This window comes from Scatophagus argus, chromosome 16 (assembly GCF_020382885.2).
Source record: "Scatophagus argus isolate fScaArg1 chromosome 16, fScaArg1.pri, whole genome shotgun sequence".
Taxonomy (NCBI): Eukaryota; Metazoa; Chordata; class Actinopteri; family Scatophagidae; genus Scatophagus; species Scatophagus argus.
In genome coordinates this window covers 21,893,464-21,912,772 of record NC_058508.1, presented here as the reverse complement: position 1 = coordinate 21,912,772, position 19,309 = coordinate 21,893,464, and the positions used below count along the sequence as shown (strand labels likewise).

At 46.4% G+C, this 19,309-nt stretch overlaps 4 protein-coding genes across 5 annotated transcripts; 3 read left to right on the top strand and 1 right to left on the bottom strand.

The window, feature by feature from the left end:
* Window positions 1–198: 198 nt before the first annotated feature.
* LOC124072777 (heat shock 70 kDa protein 1-like) lies at window positions 199–1,580 on the bottom strand. Its single transcript, XM_046414441.1, has one exon. It carries the CDS (start codon window positions 1,398–1,400, stop codon window positions 462–464), a length of 939 nt encoding a protein of 312 aa, XP_046270397.1. The 5' UTR covers window positions 1,401–1,580; the 3' UTR covers window positions 199–461.
* A 2,522-nt stretch (window positions 1,581–4,102) lies between these two features.
* Window positions 4,103–11,072, top strand: LOC124072772 (serine protease 27-like). Its single transcript, XM_046414433.1, has 6 exons — window positions 4,103–4,363; window positions 6,228–6,248; window positions 7,235–7,397; window positions 7,774–8,042; window positions 9,307–9,446; window positions 9,914–11,072. The coding sequence occupies exons 1-6, from the start codon at window positions 4,309–4,311 to the stop codon at window positions 10,196–10,198; spliced, it is 933 nt and encodes a 310-aa protein (XP_046270389.1). The 5' UTR covers window positions 4,103–4,308; the 3' UTR covers window positions 10,199–11,072.
* A 1,101-nt stretch (window positions 11,073–12,173) lies between these two features.
* Window positions 12,174–15,558, top strand: jmjd8 (jumonji domain containing 8). Of its 2 annotated transcripts, none has more exons than XM_046414439.1 (9): window positions 12,174–12,329; window positions 12,802–12,897; window positions 13,159–13,207; window positions 13,605–13,701; window positions 13,776–13,844; window positions 14,034–14,153; window positions 14,785–14,852; window positions 14,936–15,070; window positions 15,218–15,558. In XM_046414439.1, exons 1-9 carry the CDS (start codon window positions 12,229–12,231, stop codon window positions 15,296–15,298), a joined length of 816 nt encoding a protein of 271 aa, XP_046270395.1. In that variant the 5' UTR covers window positions 12,174–12,228; the 3' UTR covers window positions 15,299–15,558. The 2 variants fall into 2 exon arrangements, with proteins under 2 accessions (XP_046270395.1, XP_046270394.1); XM_046414438.1 differs by having other exon boundaries at window positions 13,551–13,701.
* Window positions 15,559–16,031: 473 nt separating this feature from the next.
* Window positions 16,032–18,618, top strand: LOC124072770 (heat shock 70 kDa protein 1-like). Its single transcript, XM_046414430.1, has 2 exons — window positions 16,032–16,191; window positions 16,518–18,618. Exon 2 carries the CDS (start codon window positions 16,537–16,539, stop codon window positions 18,454–18,456), a length of 1,920 nt encoding a protein of 639 aa, XP_046270386.1. The 5' UTR covers window positions 16,032–16,191; window positions 16,518–16,536; the 3' UTR covers window positions 18,457–18,618.
* The last annotated feature ends 691 nt before the right edge of the window (window positions 18,619–19,309 follow it).

Here is a 19,309-nt window from a genome sequence, read left to right as displayed (position 1 = left end):
TTAGCTGGCACCAGTGAAGCAGAAGGTCTTGGCTGAATGTCCCATATGAAGGATGACAGCAGCAGATCTCCATACAGAAATTTAGAAGCTAAAGTGACACAAACCATCCAGGCGAGTTTTAAGAAACCAGAAAAAACAATATCACCCACCAACTGAAGATGAATGATTAACTGAAGCAATAAACATGAAAACCAGGAATATGAAACCAAAATAAGTTTATTTATTTTGCATCTTTATTCCACCCAGGTGGAGATAAATAACACCTTTACAGGACACTTGATATTCAAAAGTAAGTCACTAAACTAAACATCTGTATTTTAAACCACAGTCGTGACAACACAGAAAACGTTCATCTTTACAAATTATTCATCACATATTAACGCCCTTCTGAACGCGAGGCAGGTAGTTACAGTTAATGTTAAACAGTCCCGGTGACCATAGAGTCCATATGAAGGGCGGCTTCAGTCCACCTCCTCAATGGTGGGCCCCTGGGAGCCGGCTTGTGCCTGCCCTGCACCGCTGCCTGCAGGCATCCCTCCCTGATACAACTTGCTGATGATGGGGTTACACACTTTCTCCAGCTCTTTCTGCTGGTGTTGGTACTCCTCTTTATCAGCCAGCTGGTTGTTCTCCAGCCAGGTGATGGTCTCCTCACACTTCTCAACCAGCTTCTTCTTGTCCTCCTCGCTGATTTTGCCCTTCAGGTTGGCGTCCTGCACGCTGCTCTTCACGTTGAAGGCGTAGGACTCCAGGGAGTTCTTGGCAGCGATCTTTTCCCTCTGAAGCTCGTCCTCAGCTTTGTATTTGTCGGCCTCCTGCACCATCCTCTCGATCTCCTCTTTGCTCAGACGGCCCTTGTCGTTGGTGATGGTGATCTTGTTCTCTCTGCCGGTGCTTTTGTCCACTGCAGACACGTTCAAAATGCCGTTTGCGTCCACGTCGAAGGTGACCTCGATCTGAGGGACCCCTCGTGGAGCAGGCGGGATTCCTGTCAGCTCAAACTTGCCCAGCAGGTTGTTGTCCTTGGTCATGGCTCTTTCCCCTTCGTAGACCTGGATGAGGACCCCGGGCTGGTTGTCAGAGTAGGTGGTGAAGATCTGGGTTTGTTTGGTGGGGATGGTGGTGTTGCGTTTGATCAGAGAAGTCATGACTCCTCCAGCTGTCTCGATACCCAGGGACAGGGGCGCCACGTCCAGCAGCAGCAGGTCCTGAACGTTGCCCGAGGTGTCACCCATCAGAATGGCGGCCTGGACGGCGGCACCGTAAGCCACAGCCTCGTCCGGGTTGATGCTCTTGTTCAGCTCCCGCCGTTGAAGAAAATCCTGCAGGAGTTTCTGAATTTTGGGGATTTGGGTGGAGCCTCCGACCAGGACCACGTCGTGGATCTGCGCCTTGTCCATTTTGGCGTCCCTCAGGGCTTTCTCCACGGGCTCCAGAGTTCCCCTGAACAGATCGGAGCACAGCTCCTCAAAGCGAGCCCTGGTGATGGAGGTGTAGAAGTCGATGCCCTCAAACAGAGAATCGATCTCAATGCTGGCCTGGGAGCTGGAGGACAGGGTTCTCTTGGCCCTCTCGCAACTGTGTCAGTGAACGCCACATAGCTGGGGGTCGTCCTGTTGCCCTGGTCGTTGGCGATGATTTCTACTTTTCCGTGCTGGAAAACACCCACACAGGAGTAGGTGGTGCCCAGGTCGATGCCGATCGCTACACCTTTAGCAGCGGACATTTTGGTAGTTTGAAGTTGTGTCCTAAAGATGCAGAGGAAAAAATTACAAAAGTAAAAACCAAAAGGAACAATCGTTGATTCCGTGTCCCCTGTGACTGATGACTGTGACTCCTGCATTAATGTAAGGGCAGGATTTTACTTTATATTTTGAACTATTTTGCACAACACTGCAGCTGGTGATTATTGTCATTATTATGTCATTCATCTTCTGAGTATTTACAACATAATTTATACACTTTTACATTTCTGCAAAAATATTGATTTGTAACTAGTAAAGTTAACTAAATCTGGCAGGTAATGTACTGAGTGAGTAAAGGTCACAAAGTCAAATTTGTACTCAGGTGACGTCACAGTAATTGAATAAATAAGATATTGCCAAGAGGACTGAATGAATTTGACGGTAACACAGAAGGTGTTTGGTGGAGTAAATCTGAATTTGAATGTGATCACATTCAAAGCAACAAACACTTTAATACATTTACATTTAAAAGCAGGAACTCAACATTAAATTTAAATCGTAGACCAAAGGTTTTAGCCCGCCTTCCCAACGCACAGGTTAAGTTTACTGCAGCACAGCACTCACTCCGGCTACGAAGCGCGGATGAAGGTCTTCCTTCCGGTCCTGCTGGTCCTCCGGTCTGACGTCTCGGTCTCAGTGGAGCCGCTCGCTTCTGCTCTCATCTTATGCGTTTCTCTCCGCCTTCCGGCAACTTCTCGATCCTTCTGAGTTCCTGGTCCAATCACAGGGCTCAGCGCGGGGCTCGGGGAGGTCACGTGACACTGCTGCTGCTGCTGCTGCCGCTTGCCGTCTGAAGTTTCTATAAGCTCCTGTACTCCGACTGGTTCCTCCGAGAAACAGCTCGACCGAAGTGTGCGTTCAAACGCAGGACGTCTGGCTGAGCCGGGACGCACAGACTGAGCAGAATAAAACATGTCAGCGTTTCACGGATCAACCAAAGCCACGTTCCTGATGTTCCAGTCTGGGTACAACCCGTCCTGGATTAACGGGGCTGCTGCGCGTCCCAAACAGCCTAAGTTGAGGTTTCCTTGGTGAAAGGTCATCTTCACCTGAGGAAACTCGCTCAGTTCAACACACAAGTCCTGTTGGATATTTTCTATCATGTCCTCCAGTGATACCATAGTTACTGTGACGCTGGACTCAGAGAGACTCAAAGTGGTCCACATGGAGCTTATCAGACTAACATTACGGATATTTTGTGCCTTTAATCCCTCTTGAGCAGACCTGCTGACTGAACCTTCATATTAAACTGGGAGAGTCACACGGGAGCCTGCTCTGAAGCTTAAAGACCACGTCGCTGGCAGACCAACATCCGAACCCCAAAGATCACACCTTGACAGGCCCTGTGTGTGTGTGTGTGTGTGTGTGTGTGTGTGTGTGTGTGACACCTGACTCCTGGTTGACTCCTGGTTGATTTACACACCAGTCTGACTAACAGACCCCAGTCTGTTAAACTGTGATACTTGTCATCTTCCACCCTGATGATAACAACTTGGCCCTTAACCCTCACAAGACCAAGGAGATCGTGGTGGATTTCAGGCGAGCTAGGAGTCATCCCCGGACACCCGTTTTCTGTCCCACCTCCGTGCGGTGCAGCAGGTGCTCCACGTCCGACAGGAAGTCACTCCACTGAGCGCTTCTGTAGTCCAATTGGTTCCTCCGAGAAACTGCTTGCACAGAGTGTACGTTCAAACGCAGGAACCGGTCCAGCGAGTCTGGCTGAGCCGTGACAGACAGACTGAGCAGAACAAAACATGTCTGACCTTCTGACAGATCAACCAAAGCCACGTTCCTTATGTTCTAAGGAGTTTGCCATCACACTCCTAAACACCCAGGGACAGGACTGACACCATAACAAACACACACGTCTGCACCACACACCACACTGCACAAAATTGTGTGTATCTGGGCAAATCTTTTGATTTTTTGTTTATTCTGTATTCCATTTTCACTCTATATTTTTGTGTTTTTGTTTTTCACTTGTGCGCAGTGTTTTGTGTAACATCCTGTAGCTTCCCAGAGGAACGCTGCACAAACATAGCTGTAATGACAAATAAAGCGGAAGCTTGAATCTTTGAATTGTTACAGTCGCCACCCTGTGGTGGAGATGAGGCACTGCGGGACCACAGTCAGTGTTGACATTCAGATGGTTTTTACATGTCATTTATTTCAAACGTCAAGGACTCTGCAAGCAAATAGTGAACAGTTTCACCGGAAGTACTTAGTTGGTGTCCATTATTAGGAATTAATGGACACCCTGCAGCCAATCAGAAGTGAGTATTCACCCATAATGTGGATCCAGCTCAGTGTTTACCACATGGTTACGCCCTTACCCAGGTAGAACATCAAAGCAGGTGTGTCAGCAGCAGTGCAACACTCAGGACCTCAGAAAGCTTGGCTCATTTGCTTGTGTTTGTGACGAGGGCGTGTGAGGTCTTGCCTTTACAAGAGCTTGGCAGCAGGACGACGCACCTGAGGAGGAGGAGGGCAGTTTTACCGCTTCACGTTTGAAGGCAACTCAACTCCTCCATTGATTAGAAGACAAAGTTGGAAGAATCACAGCATGGAGGTGAAACTATTCGTCTGTGGATTTGTGCTCGTGGCCATAACAGTTACAGGTGAGTGATCCCTCCTCTGTTGCTCGCTCTGAGCTTTCTCCCAGTGTTTCCTGTTAAAGGTTCTTCTGGGAGTTTTTCCTCAGTCGTGAGGGTCGAAGGGCTGAGGATGTTGCTGTGATGTTATGTTAAGCCCTTTGAGACAAACTGCTTGTAAAAATGGGCTGAACAAATAAAGTTGTCTCGTCTTGTGTTGTCAGAGTGTGAGTGTTGATCATTTGTTGATAAAGAAAAGTAGTTTGAGTGGATTGACTTTTCCGTTTCTGTGTAATTACCCACTTACAGACAATCCCCACACTTCAGCTATTCTCATGTATGTAAGAGAATATTTAGGGACCGTCCATGACACCCGGTCATAAAAGAGCAGAGGAACAAAGCGGTTTACATTTTAACAACAGACCAAATGTAAAAGTTTGTTTTAATGGACCTGAAATGTGTCACATTGCTGTAATAAGTCTGAAAAGAAAGTGAGAAGGAGAGAGAGAAGAGCTGACATACGCAGAAAAAAGGAAAAGCAGTCACGTCTAAAAATATTCACATGTACATGAAGAGGCAGAACAGCCAGTTGGACTCCTGTGTTGACATGCCTTAACATTCAACTCCCGCCTCACAGGAGCGAACGTCACAGCGACTTCAGTCGGCTGACTGTTCATTTGTTTGTCTGGGAAGAAAATTTCAGCAAGTTTTCTTTAATAATTACAACAGAAATAAGCGAATATACGGATTTAAAAGAGAGACAGTGAGACAACACAATCTGAACAGGATTCTCAGAAATTAGGTCAAAGACGACACTTCAAGCACTTTATCTGAGTATTTCTATTTCAGCTATTTTACAGATTAAGATTTTATACCAAAAATAAACAATAAGCTTATAAAATAAGATGCACTGTTCTTGATGAACCTACACGACATTTTCATTTCTCTAATGAAACTTTTACTTTTCAGTCCAACACTTTGAGTTGTGCTGGAGTACTTTTATGTTGCAGTGTTGCTGCGTACTCAAGTAAAAGACCTGAATACTTCACACTAACATCTCTGAAGTTCAGCAGTTAACACGATGCATCTCATCTGTAATATCTGGATAAAAACCAAGAAACAAGTTTTTACCGTTTTCTTCAAGGGTTTTTTTCACAGATTAAACAAATAAACAAATTTGATGGCTGGTGGACTCTGTCACCGTTAAGCTGAACTAGTGAGCCAACTGCTCCACTTCAATAAAGGTATAAACAGTATTATAAGGAAATGCACTTACAAGTAGTAAAAGTACAGTATTATTTTATATAACACAAGTATTGTTCTGGTTCCTGGTCTGAGGGGTCATCACACAAGTGGTGGGAAAATAAAAATAAAAAGTTCTGGGACACAAATCTGTGATTTACATATGTCATATCTTATGGCCGTCAGATAAATTTTATTTTTTTGGACTAAAAACATCTGAAGTGTGACACAAGGTCCAAACAGCACGTGGATGTGGCGTATTTTACAAGCTTCTCGTGTGTTTTTCTGTAAAATCTTCGTCTGAAAGGTGATGACAGTTTTCATGCTGCGCTTCAGTGTGGAAGCTTTAACAAGGCAATAAGGCATCTCATTTAGCTCATCACACGTTTTCTCTCTGTGATTATATTTACTCTGTTTTCTTTCATGGCACAGATGCCAGCCTCACCTAGAAGTTTCTCATGAACAGGCCTGCATGTTTTTTCTAAGAACCTGAACAACCTGAAACGTGAACTCACTCACTCAAAGCTTCTTTGAATTGAGAGTCTGTGAGTAGCGATGCCCATGACGAGGTTTCAGAGTCACTGCAGGACAAACAAGCAGACAGTTTCCTGTCATTAACAAAGTGTCTTCTTCTTTGTCTCTGCCACAGGAAGCAACGCACAGCTGGACGGTGAGTTGTGTTCTCATACTTTGGTTTATTCCCTTCATTTCCCTTTTGCAAAAGAGCACAAGACTGATTCGCTCATTTTCTCTGTTGAAGCAGTTTGAATCGTCTACAGCAGCTGTTAGCCACGCTTGTGAAGTGAAATGCTTCTTGTTTCTCCACATAAAATCTGATTTAGACGCTCATGTGACCCTCAGAGTTCCAACAACTCTGTCTTTTATCAAACTTGCTCCTCAGTAAAACTTTATGACAGAATCCCTCTGGCTCTGTCTGAAGTCCAAAAACACACCTGGCTGTAGTTATTAAAATTGTCAGCTGGATTTTGAATGAGGTTTTCTTATTTCTGTAATAGAACCCACAAACTGTTATTTTCACATTTCTGTTTGTGTATGGATTAAAACAGATAGCAGTAATGAGCTGTTTCCACCTGCTTTATGTTAAGTCTTTATGTTGAGCTGTTCTAATTGGCTCCCGGCTCTGACATGTCAGCTGACATTGACATCCGTCTGAACAGGTGAACACACTTCACAACATGACAAGCTAACCTGAAAGCTAACGTTTAACACTTCACAACCTCACACAAATTATTCTCGTTGTACACACTGTGATCCATCAAATAAATGAGACGGACCGTGGCGCTCTGAGCTAAATGCTAATGTCAGTCAATGACCGTGGTCGCCATCTTGTGTTAGCATGCTAACATTTGTGCTAAACACAGAGCAAAGCTGAGCTGCTCATTAGTTTTGGACACAGTGAAATGTTGACCTGAGTCATCCTTGAGACAACACGTTTAACTGAATGTTCATGAAAGTCCACCCTGAGATATTTCATTCCTTGGTGGACAAACAGACAGACAGAATCGTCCACAGAGCTCATGCTGCTCACTCAGAAACAGTCCACACACGACCGTCCAAACACAGAAAGACACAGAACAGCAGCGGAAACGCTGTCCACCTGCTGTGGTTACATGACTTCTGCCCGTTTCCCTCCAGTCTGTGGCGTGGCGCCGCTCAACACCAGGATCGTAGGAGGTCAGGACGCTCCTGCGGGGGCGTGGCCTTGGCAGGTCAGTCTGCACAGGAGCGGCAGCCATTTCTGTGGAGGCTCCCTGATCAACAACCAGTGGGTCCTGACTGCTGCTCACTGTTTCCCCAGGTGAGCTCCGATCCTGTCACCTGACCCTGCACCGCACCTGTCCAAACCACTCATCACGTTTCCCCTTCTAGCAATAGTCAGATACCAGTAAAGCTGTTTCACATCAGTTCAGATCATAAAAACGATCTGAACTGAAACTGAACCTGAAGAAAACAAAGTTTAAAGAGACATACAACCGAAAAGCAACACACAGAGAGATTCATCCTATAACTTTAATCCCCTTCTTCGTCCCTTTAGGTCTGCTCTTAGCTTGTTACATGAGGAAGAAATTATTTGAACAGAAACAATTCTTAACAATTTTCCAACTCTCTTTTCAGTTTTTCACGCAGTACCAGCATGTGAGTCTCTTGAAACACGTTGTCTTTCTGTTTCTCAGCACCAGCACATCAAATCTCATCGTTTACCTCGGACGCGACACCCAACAACTCCCAAACGCTAACGAGGTGTTCCGCACAGTGAGCCAGGTCATCAACCATCCCAACTATGACGCCACCACAATCGACAACGACATATCCTTGCTGCAGCTGTCCTCATCTGTGGACTTCACCAACTACATCAGGCCTGTGTGCCTGGCAGCGGACGGCAGCGTCTTCGGCGCCGGGACGACCTGCTGGGTCACCGGCTGGGGAGCCATCCGCACTGGTGGTGAGAATTTCTTCCCATTTCAAAGTTTATTTTTAACACTCAATAATCGCATGGATTAGTTCAGTTTATATTGTGTTTTGGAACCACCACACATTAATAAAGCAGAACGACTGAAGAAGAAAGCAGGACCAGGACAGCCAAACCTCAGAGCAGATGTTAATTTTGTCCCAAAGTGGGTCGGGCTGTGGGAGAAGATTTCCTGTCCGTCTACATTCCAGTCCTCACCTATAGTCATGAGCTCTGTGAAGTGACAGAAAGAATGAGACGTGACTTTCCTTCGCTGGGCGTCCGGTTTTCAGCTGAGGTGACTCTGACTAGGAACAAAACGATAGGCCACGCCCCCAGTCAGTGATGTCACAACAGATTCTTTCCAACCTGTCCTGCTTTGACATCACCAGTGACCCGAAGTGAAGATTTCAAAACACCTTTAGATAAAGAAACTTAAAGTCCAAAGTGATGAGTCAACCCAGCGGCTCAAAACTCCTCCTGCCTCCAATACCACAGTGTAGAAGTACTCTGCTGATGTAAAAATCCTGCGTTCAAAACTCAAGAGAAAGTACCAGAGAATTAGCTTCAAAATATCCTTAAAGTACCAAAAGGACTCACTGTGTAGAACAATCCATTTCAGAAATACAGTATTACTGAATTATAATTATTTATACAGTCATGTGTTCATCACTTTAAAGCTCATTAATTATTTTACAAACTGCTGGGTGGTTTAGTCTATAAAAATACATCAGAATCTTTCACTTGTTTTATGTTTGTTTTAATAATCTGAAAGTGCAAATTGACTAAAGTATTAAAATAATAAATAATAATAAAAACACAACATCTGCCTCCAAAATAAAGTGCAACAGAAGCATCAAGTGAGGTAACTTGGAAATACTTCGGTAAAGTACTTCAAAGCTGTACCTGAGTGAGTTGTGAACACACATTTCGGCACCTTGAAGGCAGCTTCGTGCAGATGTTTAGCCACCTCTGGGAGAGAAACGTGATGAAACGTCGTCACCAGAGAAAACCCAAACAGCCTGACGTCACATCAGACACGCAGGACCGCAGTGTGACTGTGGCTCTCAGCTCCAAGCCGATTGGCTCCCACTGAACACACAAGTCTTCTAAAACGCCTCACAAACACACACTTTGGTTTCCCACAAGGGCTGCTGTTCTGCAGAACAAACAGCAGGCAGCAGGTGGCGTGCTGGGGTTTGTTTCCAACAGCAGGTCCACCCAGTCAAACTCAGAGCGAGTCTCTTCTCTTCTCCAGTGTCCCTTCCCTTCCCTCAGAGGCTGCAGGAGGTCAGCGTTCCCATCGTGTCCAACGCTCAGTGCAGCCAGGCCCTCGGCTCGATCACAGACAACATGATCTGCGCCGGTCTGACCGAAGGAGGGAAGGACTCCTGCCAGGTGAGTGTCACCGCCCGGGGGGGGACTTCAAACACCGGGACAGACAGAACAGACAAACAGGCTCACAGACTAAAGAGCCGAGACGTGACGCACGGGGCAGCGGCGTCCAGTTAAAGAGGACAGGTGAGGGAAAGTGGAGACAGGTGAGAGAGCAGGAGCTGCACGCTGGGTAGCTGCTGAGCAGGTGAGGGCAGGCGTGTACCTGGACGGGGGCACCTGGTGGACCAGACGAGACAGGGAGCCCATCTGTAAAACTGTCCTCCGTCAACTGCTAATGTCCAGTTAATGAGTCCAGGGTTTGGTTTGTCTCTGTTGTTAATTCAGTAAAGTACAAAAGTATTAAATAAAAGTAACCAACATAAGTAAATAAATAAAGTGGAATATAAAGTGGTGTAACTAAATAAGTAAAGTACTTCACTGACTCGTTACTGTGTGCTGGTTTCATAACCGACACGTCTGGCCTGCAGGGGGATTCGGGCGGCCCGATGGTGACTAAGAACATCTCAAGGTGGGTCCAGGCTGGGGTGGTGAGTTTCGGAAACGGCTGCGCTCAGCCCAACTCCCCGGGAGTCTACACCCGAGTGTCCCGGTACCAGGCCTGGATCCGCAGCCAAATCACCAGCGACCAGCCGGGCTTCGTCACCTTCGGCAGCGGAGGCTCAACGTCCGGAACGACTCACCTGGTTTCCCTGTCACTTCCTCTGCTGCTGTCCATCCCGCCGGTCCTCCTGTCTGTCCTCGTCCTCTCATAGTCAAAATAGCAGTGAAGAGTCAGCAAAAGAAAAACCTGCACATCCACAAAAATCCCCCACCTGATTCCAGTTCAGTTTAAAAGAGTTTCACACAAAGGACTTAACGAGAGAGAAGTCACATCACAAACCTTGAATAATTAGACGCCGTGTGCTCCCACAATAATCAATTAAAAGCGGTGAATCGATACTGACTTTTCACTCTACATCAGCTTATTAAGCTTAGCTGTTAATGACCCCGTTTCCTTCTACTGAAACGTTGAATCACTTGTTTCCTCCTTAAACGTTTACACTTGTCATTTAACCAAATCTCTTTGTGACGTAACATTCAAATTAGTGCGCTAAATTATGAGAGGAATTAACTGTAATCTGAACAGCCTGAATCCGATCAAGCGTAAAGGGTGTTTTTATCTAAAAGCTGATTGTTTCTTTTGGTAGGTTTTGTAGCTTTGCACTGATGGGCAGAAGATGTTTGCACAGACGGTAGATTTGAGTTTATGACCTTTAACCTGTGACGTCCTAATGAAGAAAAGCAGCTCCGAGTGGACTTTGTTACCTCTTTAATCTGTTGTGATTTCATGCCTGTAATCATTACTGTCTTTCATTCTTTGGACTGAGGACCTGCAACTGTGATTTACTTTTTTAAGTGCGGCACACATGAAGTACACATTGTAGTGACTTTTATATTATTTAAGGCTTATATTGCACAACAAGTGAGCAGCAGCACAAAGGCTGGACTGCTCTGCAGATGTTCCTGTTTGTTGTCTTGTTTGGGATCTTTTTGTGAGTAAATCCAGTTTGAAGCACAGAGCAGCACAGACGTCCTGTGTGTCTGTGCCCTTCACTGTGTTCTGTCCAATAAATGCTTCTTTCTTAACATTTGCAGTTATGACGCTGAAGTGTGAACACATGACACACATCTGCTCTCACAGTCACATTGTGGGGTCTCACCGTCCTTACGGAGACAAAACTCAAGGCCCCATAATGTAAATCATTAAATGTTTCGGTGGAGACGTGGTTTAAGGTCAGGCAGCTAACAGATCTGGACGCGGTTATGGTCAGGGTACGTCTCCGGGAAATACCACACAATGTAATGCAATAGTAATAAATAATAAGAATATAATAGAACAATATATAATTACGTAATGACACACTGGCAGGTTCAGACACACACACACAGCAGCACATGAAGCAGCCACTGGATGTCTGTTGGATGACCTGAAGGTGTGTTTGCTGTCTCCCTGCTCACCTGGTCCACAGACTTACATTAAGGACATCACACTTTAAAATGTCTTTTCTGGACTCCTGCGTGGATTGAAGTCATAGCACAAAGAGGAAAACTTCGACAGCCGACTCGTCCGCGTCGTCCTTCTCCTTCACGTGTGTGTGATGTGTTGGTAGGTCACGTGATTGGCCCGCAGCGCAGACTGGCACGGGTCTGGTTTCACACACTGTCACCTGCATGAGGTCTCAGCAGGTAGACCTGTGAGCAGGGCTCTGCGACGCTGCTGCCCTCCAGTGGTCAGAGTGAGACTGACACCACAGCACCAGACTGGGTGTGAAGCTGCAGCTGCAGCCGCGCAGACTGCATGATTATCAGAATGGCTGTCAGTTCATGTCTCTGTCGATGAGCTGCTAACCGTCACAGCTGGTGGGCAGTTCGATTTAGATCAAAACGTCATATTTTATAAACTCCTAATTGCTTTGTGTAAAAATGCTCATTTGAAAATAAAGCTGTCAGATAAAAGTAATAGAGTAAACAGTACAGCATTTTCCTCTGATGGAGTGTAAAATGACATAGAAAGACAAATATGATATCATGAAACATGACACAACATAACACAATATAATAAAGTTTAGCGTTCGTAGTTCCTATTGTACTGAACGCAGCACGGTTAAATGTGGTGGTTTCTGATTGGATCTCACACAGGAAGCGAGAAGGCGGCTCATCCTTCGGAATATTAAGGCGAGATATTCGTCTCGGGTGTTCTGTGATTTCTCTTACGTTTAGTTATTGTCAGCAGGTATTTTGAATGGAACTTAATAAAGTTGTATTGAACACAAGCACACAGTTGGTCCTGTTGTGTCTCGTCGCACTGAAGGCGGAGCAGCCGTCAGGTGACGGCGGCGGCTGGTGAGTCTCAACTCCAAACCGGCACATCTAAGAGATTATTTTAAAAACGGGATGTTGGTGATTTACTTTTCACTGTGAAATCAGTTGTTTAACTCAGCCCCGATACCCGTCGTTCTGGCTGAACTTCACACCAAACTCCATTTAAAATACCGTCAATTTAACGCCTGCCTTCACAGTGATCTTATCGAAACAAGTCACCGACGGTGAGCTTTGGGACGCGGGCTTTTCAACTCATTACCACGAAGTAAAAGAAGCTGGAAGAGAAAATAAATGTGACTGAAGACAAGATGTCGAGAGCTCACAGAGAGGCCTAATAACCTCAGCTGATGAACGGGAATTGGTTTATGATGGCTGCTGATAAAAGACTAAAATAAAATCTGTCAAAGGTTAAGGGATGTTTTGTATGGGCCTCATGTCGGTGATTCTCTGCCTTTAAACATCCACGGTGACACTTTTCTGTTTGTGTGTTCAGGTCTTTGAATTCAGATTTCAGATTACTGGATGAAGGTCCTTGTAACATCGACGTGTGGGACAGATCTTCACTCTCACACCAACAGTTCATTGAAAGGTACAAAACCCAGGCTGAGTCCAGCAGGTGTCTGATGAAGCCATTAACTGAACATCAATAATATCAGTCTCAGAAATTCTCAGGTGGTTAAAAGCAAACACCACAGAACCACCCTAAATATCCTTGAACAAATGAAGAACATCCGGTCCATAACGTGTCCAGCCATTGGTCCACATTTGGTGTGTGTCTTTTTAGATGACTTTTGTTGTCTGTTGTGTTGTACGCCGCCTCCTGCCTGCTCATCACCTGCTCTTCTTTCAGGTATGCGTACAGCAGACCGGTGATCCTCAGAGGACTGACTGATAACACGGTAAAAAGAACAACAACCTTTATTTATACAACTATTGGGGTTAAGCATCAAGCAGTGCAAGAAGGTCTTCATATCACCTGTAACGAAAACATTTCATGAGCTCATCACGTTTTTGGTTAAATCTTAAGTAGCTAAAGCAGTCAGGTGAATGTAGTGGAGTAAAAGTACATATTTACATTTTCAGTATTTAGTAGTAAAGTGGAAATGCTTGTTTAAAGTACTTTGCATTAGTGCCAGCATGCACATGCATGTACAGCGACACGTTTCATATGATATAATAAAATAAACATCCTGAAATGAAAGCTCAGAGTCAACACAGCAGAAGCTGTCCTGATCCGTCCAGACTGTTCCTGCTCAGTCCTGGACAGTTAAACAGGCTTTAAACGGTTTGTTGCAGAGGTTCCGGTCGCTGTGCTCCAAGTCCAGCTTGCTGGAACAGTACGGGGACCGGAGGGTGCGGCTCAGCACCGCCAACACTCACTCCTACAGGAAAGGTATGCACGTCTGACGCTCAAACACAACTCTTAACCTGCACCCCTGAACACTCGCTGTCCTCACTTTGTTCCAGTGGACGTCCCGTTTCAGGAGTATGTGGACGTCTTACTGAGGCCTCAGTCTGCAGACGCACTCGGCAGCGGTGAGTGGACGCCAAACATCTGGATGTGAAACATTTCAGCTCCGTTCAACGAGTTCCCCAGAGGGATACATCTGATAAAAGTTAGATTTCAATCTGCTGGTCAAACGGTCCACAGCAACATGGACGTCTCCGGAGGCCGACGACCGTGTGTGGCTTTTCGGCTTGTCTTACTTCTCCTGTCCTCTGCAGACACGCTGTATTTCTTTGGAGACAACAACTTCACGGAGTGGAGGAGTTTGTTCGAGCACTATGAGCCTCCATCGTACGTCCTGCCTCACACCAGTGGAGCTTACAGCTTCGGGATCGCAGGTTTGTTCTTCCAGTACTCAAACTAGCCACACTTAGTAAGCCAGGAGAAGATCCTCTGTTGTCAAACGCTGCCACAGCAGGGGAGGACTTCACAAGCCAGCTGTGCACCAGAAGGACAGCAGAGCAAAGGTTACAAGCAAAATCACAATCACAATCGTCTTTGTTGCCATGTAAGTGAAGAGGTTTCACATTACTACGAATTTGTCTTGGTGATTGGTGCAAACATAGAACGTAAGAACGAGTAACATATAATAATAGAATAAAATAAAATAAGTAAAATAAATATGGTTCTGGAGGTAGTACAGAGTGGAAGTAGTGCAAAGTATGGACAGCAGGTGGCTCGTGACATGAGCACAGATCAGTGACAGCAGACATTTTAATCAGCTGGTGTTCAACAGACCAACAGCAGAGGGGAAGAAGCTGTTCATTTGTTTCAGTGCCAGAACTCAGGTCACATCCTGGAGAATTTAACTTCCTGTGTCCGAGCCTCAGAATTAGAGCTGGTCACATGACATCCACGACACTAATAGCTAAAATATGTCTGAAAGGAATGAAGGAGTCTTTCTGTTTGCTGTGAGCCAAAGGCAGTCGTCAGACCTCAGATATGAAAGCTGCAGGTTTTTGTCTCCAGGCCCGGGAACAGGAGTCCCCTTCCACTGGCACGGCCCTGGTTACTCTGAGGTCATCTACGGCCGAAAGGTGAGTATCGCACGCGAGCGCAGGTGAAAGTCACTGATCGAGCATGTCGTAGCTCAGTGAACGATTGGGTTGTGATCACGCAGCGCTGGTTCCTCTACCCGCCGGACCAGGAGCCTCATTTCCACCCGAACCGCACCACCTTGTCCTGGGTGACGGAGACCTACCCGCACCTGCCGGAGGACGAGGCTCCGCTGGAGTGCACCATCAGACCTGGAGAGGTGACGTCTTCACGTTATCCCAGCCCTGGCTGTGTGATGAATAGTTTTTGTTCTTTGACCTTCCATGAGAAGGTCCATCTGTCCCGCCTCCCGTCTGTCACAAAGCGTTTCTGTGGTTTTCTAACAGTCAGGATGTTTCTCTATCAGGTGCTGTTCTTCCCCGACCGCTGGTGGCACGCCACCCTCAACCTGGACACCAGCGTTTTCATCTCCACCTTCCTTGGCTGAGCTTCATCTTCGGCTCTCCGGTCTTTAAGGAATTCATCCCTCCTGTTTTATCAGAGTTCGTGGACGAGGCAAAACAAAAAGACTGTGATGTTTGAGCTGATGGACGGATGGAGGAAGTGGGATTGCTGGGATCACTTTTACATTCCAGGTGCATCTTTTAGGACGGGAATCCGTGTGAGGATAGTTCATGTATGTCATCGTGTACATGACCAACATCTGACTGTCAGTGTTGCTTCAGGAATAAAGATGCCTGCAGATCATTTGTGTTTTGTAAAAACATGAAAATTTTAAGTAACATGAAAAATTCTGATTTTCTTTTTCAGTTTGATGATTTTCTGAAATTTGCATCTTCACAAAACAAAAACAAAAGTTTTGTTTTCTGCGACTGTAGGGAACAATGAATAAATACAAAGAGTTAACTCACGTACACGTGAAGTTTGGGTTTTGCTCCACTTGTCTCTAAAGTTCTCACATCGTCCAGAAATTTCGTCTGAATATGACATCACACCGGAAACAAAACCTGCGCTCTCAGCTGTCATTGGCCAGCGGTGCTAAAAGTTGATGCGTCAAAACTCAACGCTAATCAGAAAAGTACGCGATAATACCGGAATTGAGATCCTTCAAAATAAGACAACAGCGTGTCGATTGAGCGTCACGTACACAATCATTTCATTAGAAAACCTTTTATTTTAACATCACAAACAGGAAGCGTGTCTGCGGTGGACGCTGACTTGACAGCGTCGTGTGTGAACCGTCTAGAAACATCCAGACAGCGTCCACAGACATAAAGCGGCTGTTCGGAGAGCAGAGACCGCATCAGAGCGCAGCAGAAGATCCAGAGAGGAAGGAGAACCTCAAATCTCTTCTCAGCGCAGACCACTCAGCTCCAAACTGTAAGTCCAACTCTCATTTCTGAAAGCAAAAGTAGTTTACGCTCAAAGCTTCGTGCTTTAACATTTGGTGCGTTCACATTGTGGTTTTTTTGTAAAATAATGTCAGCGGAGCAAATATTTTCGATGAGGTTTTTAAAAGTTTGCTGCATCCGAGGAGCACAGAACACATTTTCTGGTGTCATTTTTCCACATTTTGACCGAATTTTAGCAACATTTAACTAAACTAATGCTGATAAATGTGTGCTGTGAGTCAGCGCACGTGTAGAAGTGTGTTGATGTTTGCTTCTTTCAATTTGTTTCTAAAATGTTGTCTAACTGTTTGACAGGCGACCATCTCCAGTGAAAATGTCCGCTGCTAAAGATGTAGCGATCGGCATCGACCTGGGCACCACCTACTCCTGTGTGGGTGTTTTCCAGCACGGAAAAGTAGAAATCATCGCCAACGACCAGGGCAACAGGACGACCCCCAGCTATGTGGCGTTCACTGACACAGAGAGGCTCATCGGGGACGCTGCCAAAAACCAGGTGGCTCTGAACCCCAACAACACCGTGTTTGATGCCAAGAGGCTGATTGGGAGAAAGCTGGATGATCCGGTGGTGCAGGCTGACATAAAGCACTGGCCCTTCAAGGTGGCTGGAGATGGAGGGAAGCCCAAAATCCAGGTGGAATACAAAGGAGAGGACAAAGCCTTCTACCCTGAGGAGATTTCCTCCATGGTCCTGGTGAAGATGAAGGAGATTGCCGAGGCCTACCTCGGCCAAAAGGTGTCCAACGCGGTCATCACGGTCCCGGCCTACTTCAACGACTCCCAGCGACAGGCGACCAAAGACGCAGGCGTCATCGCAGGACTGAACGTCCTGAGGATCATCAACGAGCCGACGGCAGCCGCCATCGCCTACGGTCTGGACAAAGGCAAGTCGGGGGAACGAAACGTCCTGATCTTTGACCTGGGCGGGGGCACCTTCGACGTGTCCGTCCTGACCATTGAAGACGGTATCTTCGAGGTCAAGGCCACGGCCGGGGACACTCACCTGGGTGGAGAAGACTTTGACAACCGCATGGTCAACCACTTTGTGGAGGAATTCAAGAGGAAACACAAGAAAGACATCAGCCACAACAAGAGAGCCTTGAGGAGGCTGCGCACAGCTTGCGAGAGGGCCAAGAGAACCCTGTCCTCCAGCTCCCAGGCCAGCATTGAGATCGATTCTCTGTTTGAGGGCATCGACTTCTACACCTCCATCACCAGGGCTCGCTTTGAGGAGCTGTGCTCCGATCTGTTCAGGGGAACTCTGGAGCCCGTGGAGAAAGCCCTGAGGGACGCCAAAATGGACAAGGCGCAGATCCACGACGTGGTCCTGGTCGGAGGCTCCACCCGAATCCCCAAAATTCAGAAACTCCTGCAGGATTTCTTCAACGGCCGGGAGCTGAACAAGAGCATCAACCCGGACGAGGCTGTGGCTTACGGTGCCGCCGTCCAGGCCGCCATTCTGATGGGTGACACCTCGGGCAACGTTCAGGACCTGCTGCTGCTGGACGTGGCGCCCCTGTCCCTGGGTATCGAGACAGCTGGAGGAGTCATGACTTCTCTGATCAAACGCAACACCACCATCCCCACCAAACAAACCCAGATCTTCACCACCTACTCTGACAACCAGCCCGGGGTCCTCATCCAGGTCTACGAAGGGGAAAGAGCCATGACCAAGGACAACAACCTGCTGGGCAAGTTTGAGCTGACAGGAATCCCGCCTGCTCCACGAGGGGTCCCTCAGATCGAGGTCACCTTCGACGTGGACGCAAACGGCATTTTGAACGTGTCTGCAGTGGACAAAAGCACCGGCAGAGAGAACAAGATCACCATCACCAACGACAAGGGCCGTCTGAGCAAAGAGGAGATCGAGAGGATGGTGCAGGAGGCCGACAAATACAAAGCTGAGGACGAGCTTCAGAGGGAAAAGATCGCTGCCAAGAACTCCCTGGAGTCCTACGCCTTCAACGTGAAGAGCAGCGTGCAGGACGCCAACCTGAAGGGCAAAATCAGCGAGGAGGACAAGAAGAAGCTGGTTGAGAAGTGTGAGGAGACCATCACCTGGCTGGAGAACAACCAGCTGGCTGATAAAGAGGAGTACCAACACCAGCAGAAAGAGCTGGAGAAAGTGTGTAACCCCATCATCAGCAAGTTGTATCAGGGAGGGATGCCTGCAGGCAGCGGTGCAGGGCAGGCACATGCCGGCTCCCAGGGGCCCACCATTGAGGAGGTGGACTGAAGCGGCCCTTCATATGGACTGTTTGACTTGTAACTTTAAGCCTCATATTTGTTTGTATTTCACCTTGTACCTGTGATGTGTAAGATTTTTTGAGAACTGGCTGGTCCATTTGTTTTGTCATTGCACTGCAGGGTCTTGCAATAAAGTTGATTGATAAATACATTTTTATGTGTTTTTTTGGATTCATCTTGGATGTCCTCATGTTTACAAGCTGTTGTTTCTTTTGTTTTTGAGACACTGAGTCATCATAACTGGATTTGAAATATCAACAAAGCTTATTGATTTTCCTCAAACCAGCAGTGCAGCCACATTAACTTTAGTAGAAACAAGAGTGCTTCAGTTTAGAGGTCACCTGTTTCGTATACAATCTTTCATATTCTAAAGTGATATGGAACAAATAAGAGGTAAATTGTGACAGGTAAACAGAATGGATCTTTTTGAGCTTAAAGCATTGCAGTTCTCTCAATTACCACTAAATGTCACAATTTCACGTGTCTCACTGCTCGGTCTGTTTCACAGGATGATGCAGACTTTTAATGCCTATATTATATTCAAGAAATGCTATCATGTCATGTACAAACTAGTGTTTTATTTTTGTTCACTTAATGTGTTTACTTGAAGATGGGTCACTGAATTTTCTGTGACAGTTACCGTCACTCCGTGTGCAGGAATAATTTCCAAGAAATGCATACAGATAAGGACTCATTTGAAACTGGTCTCATTTCATAAAGGTGAAATTGCCAAATTGTTCCGATGAAGATTGACGGAGGAGACAGTAGATTCCAGAAATCTTCTGAAACAGGTTTCTCAAAAATGCCAGAAGTTGTTGACGATTTTCTCTTGAGACAATCAT